Source organism: Nicotiana sylvestris, chromosome 1 (assembly GCF_000393655.2).
Source record: "Nicotiana sylvestris chromosome 1, ASM39365v2, whole genome shotgun sequence".
Classification (NCBI taxonomy): Eukaryota; Viridiplantae; Streptophyta; class Magnoliopsida; order Solanales; family Solanaceae; genus Nicotiana; species Nicotiana sylvestris.
The window spans coordinates 73193222-73203159 of NC_091057.1; the positions used below are offsets into that span (position 1 = coordinate 73193222).

General features: G+C 36.4%; 1 protein-coding gene across 2 annotated transcripts; it reads left to right on the forward strand.

Moving 5' to 3' along the window:
- The first annotated feature begins 5796 nt into the window (after nucleotides 1-5796).
- On the forward strand, nucleotides 5797-8848 carry LOC104239186 (heat shock 70 kDa protein 8). 2 transcript variants are annotated; one of them, XM_009793754.2, is made up of 2 exons: nucleotides 5797-5939; nucleotides 6818-8848. In XM_009793754.2, exon 2 carries the CDS (start codon nucleotides 6845-6847, stop codon nucleotides 8564-8566), a length of 1722 nt encoding a protein of 573 aa, XP_009792056.1. In that variant the 5' UTR covers nucleotides 5797-5939; nucleotides 6818-6844; the 3' UTR covers nucleotides 8567-8848. The 2 variants fall into 2 exon arrangements, with proteins under 2 accessions (XP_009792056.1, XP_009792058.1); XM_009793756.2 differs by having other exon boundaries at nucleotides 5832-5917.
- The last annotated feature ends 1090 nt before the right edge of the window (nucleotides 8849-9938 follow it).

Below are 9938 nucleotides of genomic sequence, written 5' to 3' on the forward strand. Positions count from 1 at the left end.
TAGACAGAAAAAGGGACCAAGATAGATAGAAATACCTAATACTCTGGGCGGCCAGACGACTTGGATAAAACAGCACCCCGGCTTTTCGATTTAAACCGAAATGAGTGTTAATTGATTGTTCTTGTGAGAACAAACGACTAACACTCGTTTCAGGCCAAAATTGACTTCAAAGATTGGAGAACATGAACCCAGGCCTTTTGCATGATGAATCAAGGGCAAGAACGAATCTAGGGTTTTGTCTTCAGATCTAAAATTAAGGGAGACTGGTGGAGATTTTGGGGAAATTGACACCGGCCTAATGTTTGAGGGAGTATGGGGAGTGTATGGTTGATTTTTGGTGGGATTTGGAGCTTCAACGCCGCCGAAGGCGAAATCCGGCGGGTGGCAGGCGGTGGTGAGATATGAGGATGAAAGATAAGCTGTAATAGGGTCCTAGTTATTTTAGGGGTATTCAGATAATTATAAACGAAAAAAGGGAGGGACTTTCATGGCCGTTGGATGGACTAAGATGAAGGGCCAGGATCTACTTAACACAAATGAACTCAAAACGACGTAGTATTGCCCCCATACTACATCGTTTTAAGGGTCTCATTGACTGAGAGCTTGGACCGGGTGTGGGACTGGGTTTTGGGCCTGGAATTCATTTGGGCTTTGTTGAATTGGCTCTAACAGCCCTTCTGATTCTCTTTTCCTTTTTTTCAATTTTCAATTTTTCCTTTTCTTTTTCAAATTAATTAACAAACTAAATTAACTCTTAAATTAAAATAATTTACCAAATTAAGCTAATTACCCATCATAATATTTACAAAAATTAATTAACTCCTAAATTAAAAGAAGAACTACAAATTTAAAATTAAAAGGGTAAAAATACAAAGTGAGCTATTTTTTGTGATTTTTCATTTTTATAAAACAACTAATTTACTAATTAACCTAAAAATATAAAAATAAACCCCAAATGCAATGCAGAGTATTTTTTGTATTTTTCATGATTTAAATAAAACAAACGTGCACAGACAAATGCGAACAATTAACAAAAATCCTACAAAAAATCTACGAAATTGCAAATAATGGAAAATTTTATTTTCTTGAATTTATGGGAGTACTTTGTATAGGGCAAAAATCACATGCTGACAAAGAGTACACGAATTAAAGAAAACGAGTTTCGTTGAAAGTGGTCAAACTGGGATAAAATCCCGGTCAAGCGATAATACCCGATAATTATGAACTAGTACCATGCAAGGTATCATATGGCCGTGATAAAGTGATGCATAAAGTATATTAAAAATGAGTAGTATTTTTAGGTAAATTGAAATAATTCTTAATTATACGGATAATTGATTAATTACCGGGTAACGAGACATTACCCAGTTAACTAATAAGTAGATAAAAATTTATAAATCACCCCTCCAAAACGTGGCAAGAAGACACAAATCAAGGAAATGACTAAGTAGTCATATAAGTCATAGGTGGCTATCTAGGAAGCACTTGAATTTAATAAGGAAATTGATCTTATTCCATTATCTTGGACAAAAACAGAACAAAGAACGTTCAAAATCCAAAACAAGAAACATACTCCACCTTTCCATTTTCAATTCTTCAACTAGAAGAAGCCTATTTTCGTTCATTTGGTTCGAAGAAGCAGAAGCTAAAGTTCTTTCAAGAATTTCAAAAAAACAAAAGCTAAATTGTTGAACAATTTCAAAATAGCAGAAGCTTAATCCGATTTTTAGGATTCTAAGTTCAATCCACGAAGGTTTCCAACGGAATATTATACGGAGTTTCCCTACTCCAGGTATGTTAAGGCTATCTCTTCTTTCTTTTAGCATGGTTCAAATTATACAGAAGAAACGAGCAAACACACAGTTTCCCTAAATTACTCTATTTCATAAAAGTACTAGGGGTCTCTGTGTTCTTGATTCCCCATGTGACATATTATTATATCTTATGTTTATGGGTCTCAAAATGATACGTAGTTGATAAAGTTTATCCTAAAAGAATATTGAAATTTTTAACATATTTCCATGTATTTTATTCATTTGTGCATATACATTGACTCATGACCAGACGGCGTTATATATGCGTATTTATATGCATATATTTATGTATATGGGATATGGGAAAAAGGTTACGGCGTTATATACGCACCACCACCTGATGAGTTGGTATATGTTGATGATGTTGCCCACAGTGGCCGAGATGATATGATGAGATGCCCTCAATAGCTTGATGATATTATGTACACCCATACCTATGCATGACACGGCATTTGTACGTACATGCATGACATTATAAGTGTTTCAGAATTTACAAAGTTATTCAGATTTACAGATGGATTTCTTTATTCCATGTTTCATCTATGTCTTTTATGCACTAATTTTCAGAATTTACAAAGTTATTCAGATTTACATATGGATTTCTTTATTCCATGTTTCATCTATGTCTTTTATGTACTAATTTTCATGCCTTACATACTCAGTACATTTTTCGTACTGACACCCTATTTCATGGGGCCTGCGTTCCATGCCCGCAGGTGCAGGTAGTCAAGCTGACGTGGCTCAGTCCCGTCTTTGTACAGTTATATTTCTATTAGAGGTCTGTAGACAGTATGTCTAGTTGGATAGTATGTGGCCTTGCCGGCTTCTAGTTTTGAGATGTATAGTTATCTATAGCAGCCTTGTCGGCTCGCCCTACGTATGTTGCACGTATATGAATGTATGCCTTTTTGGGTAGATTTCCTTCATGTACATTATTCTCGTAATTCAGCAAATGTTATTCAGGTTTATATCTTAGACGCATGCTTGGGGGTGTTTGACAAGTAGGATTCGGGCACTCGTCGCAGCCTATCTGATTTGGGTCGTGACATAAAAAATATTTTCACTATAATTTCACCTTTAAGTTTCTACCAGCATGGTACTAAAATATATCAATACTCGTCTAATCGTTTATATATCTGAAAATTTGACATAGAACTGAAAAGATCAGTATACATAGGAGCATAATAAATACGCTAAACTTAAAAAACAGCCTAAAATGTGGAAACAAATCAATTTTCTTGCCTTTGGAATTTCAAAGAATTTTTTCCTTCATTTCCTGATTTTAGCTGTTGCGACATGCATTGTGGAATTCATATAGCAATTACTTTGAATTGAGATATAATTGTTGTCGTTTCTTGATTTTAAACGTAATATAAATATAAGACTGTGATATGTTCAGATCAAAAGAAACAAAATATTCAAATGTAAGTGCCATACCAGCTCTCCTCTATTCCAATTTATACAATAACAAATTAATGGAAGAGTGAATCAGAAAAAAAAATTATTTGACTAAAACTTCTCCCACATTGTTTTTATGACCACCAAGGATTGGGTTGGGTTTGGGGGGTTTGGGTGTGTGTTGGGGGGGGGGAGAATTGACTATTGATAAAATTTAGGAGTTGGAGAAGAAGTTGATGGATATGGTGGCTTGGGAGTTTAGTGGGGTCGCAAATAGTAAGTGGACTAGGAAAACTAATTGTATTAGGGAAATGGCTAGAGATGTATTAGGGGTCTCTAAAGGTAACTTTGGTAGGCATAGAGAGAATTGGTGATGGAATAGAGAGGTCCAAGGGAGAGTGGAAGCCAAGAAGGCTTCTTACATGAAGTTAGTGAAGAGCAAAAACAAGGACGAATAAGGAGAGGTATAAGAGGGGCATTTGTATCTATACCTGCTTTTTGGGTCACGTTTTAACTTGTGTCCGTTTTGCAAAAAAAATTACAAGTGTACCCACTTTTTCGCGTAATTTCAGCATACGGGGTTGAAGTAGCAAAGGCAATCACGCAAAACTTCAGCATTCTAGTAAACGGGCCAGAAGTAGCAAGTGTGCTGAAGTTTTTGTTTGTAATTGCTGAACTTAAGCATAGTAGTTGAAGTTTTGTTCTCTATTTGCCGAAGTTTTTATTTTTAATTGCACTAAATAAGCTGAAATTTTTTGTCCTAGATTCATTAGTTTTGTCATTAAGCTTTTACAAAAACTTCAGCAGAAGATGCTGAAGTTATTTAGTTCATTTATAAAAACTTCAGCACTAAATAAACTGAAGATTTTTTTGTCCTAGATAAGCTTTTTCAAAAACTTCAGCAGAAGATGCTGGAGTTATTTAGTTCATTTGTAAAAACTTCAGCTCTAAAAGCTGAAGTCTTTTTGTCCTGGATTCATTAGTTTTGTCGTAAAGCTTTTTCAAAAACTTCAGCATAAAATGCTGAAGTTATTTAGTTCATTTGTAAAAATTTCAGCACTATATAAGCTGAAGTTTTTGAAAAAGCTTTCTAACATACTAGATAAATAATCAGATTGCCAACGGTATCTAAATCATAAATTTTGGAAATAATAAACGTGAAAAGAATAGAATTATCATTGTCTACTAACTTACGTACGTGGAAATATTCACAAATTATTGTCTACTAACTTACGTAATTATTTATAATTTGTTTCTAAATAATCTGATAAAAATATTTATGGTAATCATCCCATGAACTGAAGTTTTATAGCAGCACCAATAGCAGCAGAAGAAAGAAGAAGAAGAAGAAGAAGAAAACAAAGGACGAGAAGGAGGAGGAGAAAGGGGACTGAGTTGTTTAAAAAGTATGCACGAGTTAAAACTTTTTAAAAAAATGGGTATAGGTTAAATGAGGGCGACCAAATAGGGCACTCTGTACAATTTTTACGGCATAAGATTGCGAAGAAGAAAGCAAGTATAGCGGCTATGGCGGTTAAAACGACAGTATTTAAACGCTTCTGTGAAGAACTAGAGGACAAAGCTGGGGGGAAATTGTATAGGCTTGCCAAGGCGAGAGAGAGGATGACTCGCGACCTAGACCAAGTGAGGTGTATTAAAGACGAGGATGGCAAAGTACTGGTGGAAGATGCATACATTCAACGAAGATGGTAGACATATTTTGATATACTCTTAAATATAGAAGGGGATAGGAATATTTGTGCTTGGTGATTTAGAGCACTCTGAAAGCCGCCGAGATTTGGGTATTGTAGGTATATGAAGTTTGAGGAGGTGAAGAGGGCAATTCGTAAGAAAAGAGGAGGAACAGTGATCGGGCCAAACAAAAGTCCTGTGGAATTTTGAAAAGTTGTAGGCAAAGTAGGTTTGGAGTGACTAACTGGATTATTTAATACTATTATTTTTAGCGACTAACTGGGTTCTTTAATATCATTTGGCCAAAAATTAATTAAATGGCATGAAGTCGAAAATGCTGTAAAGAAGACCACATCATGACTATTCCCCTCTCTTTTTTTTTTTTTGACTCGGCCTTAGGCTAAATCTAAGTGGAAATGATATCACGTAGCCATTTTTAAGTACGTTGTTTAAAATATATCCATAATTTATAATATATCTAAAGATTAGCCAATTTCGCTCAAAGTTCCTAGAGTTTAGACCTCAAAGTTCTAACTTCAGGATATCGTGTCCTAAAGTTTAAAAATTATGTTCAAAAGTTCGAATCTTATGTCCTGAATTTTATATTAATAGTTCAAAAATTCGGACACTATGTCCTGAATTTCCAAATTCATGATACTTAGTTCTGAAGTTTGGGCGAATGACTAATCTTTAAATATATTATAAATTATGGATATATTTTAAATAACGGACTTAAAAGTGGCTATTACTACACTTCGCCCTAAATCTGTTCATGGCCCAAACCCACATCTCAATTAACGGGTTAGGCAGAACGACCTGACCCGACCATGGAAGCAGCTACCCACCGTCTCTCGTGACCCTTCTCTGTCTCTCTAGAACATGTAGACACTTCGGCTCGACTCTTCTTTCTATTAGAAGTTTCTGGCTCTCTCTCCCATTTGCTCAGCACTTTCTATATTATTATCTTCTCTTTTTCTCCGCTTACTCTGTTTCCCTCTGTCTCTGCTTAAACAGTGAGCTTTTCTAGCTTGTGCGGTAATAGTATTATTATACTCTGCATTTTCTTGAGCTTTCTTTGATTTTAATAAGTACCCTTTACATTAAAACTTATCACAAGTGAAGAAAGAATTGTTCTTTCATAATGAATATGTTGTTCTCTTTGTTTGGTTGCTTAATTCTTTACTGTTGGTACGTCTATTGCAAGTTTCAATTTTTGCTTATGTGGGGTTGATAATTCTATTATATTTATTCCATTTCAATATCTGTTTTATACTCTTTAGGCTAAAGCTTACTGGTATACAAGAAAGCATGTTGCTTTGTGAATGAACACGTGTATATTCTTTGTTTGATTTTGTCATTAATCAAGCTTCAGTTTTTACTCAGGTGGGGTTGTCCATCTCTTTGTCATATCCATTAACTCAAACTTATCACAAGAAAGATGATTCCTTCTGAATGAATATGGATATTTTGTTTTGTTTGATTATTTCATTCATCAATGTTGGTTTGCCTAATGCAAAAATTCAGCTTTGACTCATGTGGGTTTGGTAAAAGTATTTTCGTTATTTCATATCCTTAATCTGCTTAATCACAAATGAAGTGGTGTTGCTTTTGTTTGTCACTAATTAATTCTGGAATGTTGCTTGAGTTTCTGTATTTTGATTCAATTTCATTTCCCCCTTTTCTTTTTTCCAGAATTTGGAATGAAAACAGTCACATATGGTAATTGAATACACAAGTGCAGAGAAAAATCATCTGTACATATTTCTTAATTTATTTTGGTGTGTGTGTGTGTGTGAGGGACAGAGAGATGGGCCTTGAACATGATAGATATTACCGATTATTCTTGTACGAAGTATCAAATGGATTACTTTTCAATTTTTTAATCAGCGGATATGTATGTATTTTCATTGCAGGTGTTCTTTAGTCTGTGTAGTGTGTTCATGGCTGAACAAGCATACACTGTGGCATCAGACAGTGAAACAACCGGGGAGGAAAAGACTTCACCTGCTTTCCCTGAGATAGCGATTGGAATTGACATTGGTACATCTCAATGCAGTGTGGCAGTCTGGAATGGATCTCAGGTTGAGCTCCTTAGAAACACGAGAAATCGGAAATTGATGAGATCATATGTTACCTTCAAAGATGAGGTCCCAGCTGGTGGTGTTAGCGATGAATTGGCTCACGAACATGATATGTTGTCTGGAGCTGCAATCTTCAACATGAAGCGTCTCATTGGCAGAGTTGATACAGATCCTGTGGTTCACGCCAGCAAGAACCTCCCCTTTTTGGTTCAAACTTTAGATATCGGGGTTAGGCCATTTATTGCTGCCCTAGTGAACAATATGTGGAGGTCCACTACTCCTGAAGAAGTTCTTGCTATCTTTCTAGTTGAACTAAGAGCCATGGCAGAAGTTAAACTGAGACGTCCTGTAAGGAATGTGGTTTTAACAATTCCGGTTTCATTTAGCCGATTCCAGTTGACCCGAATTGAACGAGCATGCGCCATGGCAGGGCTTCATGTTCTAAGATTGATGCCTGAACCAACTGCAGTTGCTCTGTTATATGCTCAGCAGCAACAACAGTCTGCACAGGAAAATATGGGTAGCGGGAGTGAGAAGATAGCCCTTATATTCAATATGGGCGCAGGGTATTGTGACGTAGCTATAACAGCTACAGCAGGAGGTGTTTCGCAGATCAAGGCGTTGGCGGGCAGCACAGTTGGAGGTGAGGACCTACTTCAAAATCTGATGCGTCACCTCTTACCAAACATGAAAGATCTATTCTCACACCACGGAATCGAAGAAATAAAGAAAATGGGAATGCTTCGAGTTGCCACCCAGGATGCCATCCACAAACTCTCATCTGAAATGGCTGTCCCAGTCGATGTTGACTTGGGAAATGGAACAAAAATATCTAAGTTTCTCGAGAGGGCAGAGTTTGAAGAGGTGAACAAAGAGGTGTTCCAGAAATGTGAGACCTTGATAAAACGCTGCTTGTGTGACGCTAAACTAGAAGCGGAAGATGTACATGATGTCATAATTGTTGGTGGCTGTTCCTACATTCCAAAGGTTCGGAATATTGTAATGAGTATATGCAAAAGAGAAGAGCTTTATTCAGGAATGAACCCGCTGGAGGCAGCTGTACGTGGTGCAGCTCTGGAAGGAGCAGTAGCTTCGGGAATTAGCGATCCATTTGGGAGTTTGGACCTTTTAACCATTCAAGCAACTCCTTTAAGCATTGGCATTCAAGCTGATGGAAGCAACTTTGTACCAATTATTCATCAGAACACCACAACCCCGGTAAGGAAAGAACAGAATTTCACTACCGTCCACGACAATCAAGCCGAAGCATTGATCTTCGTTTATGAAGGTGACGAGAAAACTGTGGAAGATAACCATCTCTTAGGGTATTTTAAGATCACGGGAATACCTCCAGTACCAAAAGGTGTACCGGAGATTAACGTGTGCATGGACATTGATGCTTCTAATGTGCTGAGAGTCTTTGCTGGTGTAATCATTCCGGGGGCGAAATGTCCTCCTCCTTTCATGGAAGTTAGGATGCCTACAGTTGATGATGGACATGCCTGGTCTGCTCAAACTCTGCATAAAACATATGGCTCTACTTTAGATTTGGTCACAGTGAAGAAGAAAGGGCAGCATTGAGATTGCTGAATAGATGATATAGGAAAGAGATATAGGTAGTTGAAATGCTGTTCTTAGTAGTGAAGAAGGAATCAAGTGTGGTAACTGTTTATTGTAAATATGTGTCTGAGTTGGAGAATAATCTTGGTTGTGCCTTAATAGTAGTAGTAGTTCCCTAATAGTTACTCCATAATAGCAACTGTTATCCATGTTGCTTCATTGTACATGTGCCTTAAAAATCTGGCATGCATGTACTGCTTTGGTTTATCTGGAATTGGAAGTCATGTCTGCGTTTGAATTTAATTTATATTCTCCTTCGTTACAATTTTCTTTATAATCAGTCTCAGGTAAAGAAACCCTCTTTCAAAATAATCTATATGTACTCTGTGTAGACCGTTATTGTCAATGAAAATAATCTAATCGTGTAAAATTTTACATTTTGACTACGAGTAGATCCTGATGAACTTCTGTTAAGCAGGTCTTTTGTCAATCAAATTTGTGTTGTCTCAGTTTGTCCAATTGACTAGAGATATGGACTGAGAACTTCCTTTCTGTGAGTCAGGCGCACGCCGAAGCATCCTATAACAAGCATCCTATAACTTTGACCCTGCAAAGGGTGAGGGTGTGATCTTCAATAATGTTATTACTGCCAGAGGACAACATCGAATGGCTGGTGACAAATGATAGCTACCCAAAGATTTCGAAAGAAATGAAATTGATAAAACTAAGAAATAAATGGAGAATACATTTGCCAACACAAGATTGCAGTGCAAATGTATCATCCTCTTTCTGCTTCCTAATTTATTACCCCTCACGAAATGCATGTATAAGTGGCAAGCACTAGGTTTTATTTACAAAACAATCGAACTTATGGATGTTATTCCATTTCAGTGGTACTTCAAAAGATCATACCCTGAACTTAACGGACGAAACCAGATATCATTTTTTGCGCAGAAAGATGTAATAGCAGACCAACTGAACTCAAACTGTTCCTAGTTTTCATGTTCTTAATCTCAAAGGTTACAGCAACAAGTTTAAAATCAGCGACAACCTTATTTATTATAACAGTCATCAAATTCCAAACCATATCACAAACTTTTCAAGTTCGGGGCTCCATAAAACTTGTTTTTCCCAGTTTGTGGAGTCATTTCACATTTTACTGCGCAAAGTTTGATCCTTTCGCAATAATTATAACATATTAATCATGATATTGATTTGTTTTCTTTTCCATTTTACATAGAAGCTGCTTAATAATTTTCATGACCCTATGACTTTATGGTTTACTATAGAAGCCTCTAAACGTAAGTCCAAAGACAACAATCTAAAAGAGTGAAATTAATATATCACAAATCCCCACATTTTTCTTAAAAAGAAGAGGAAAACACACATACAC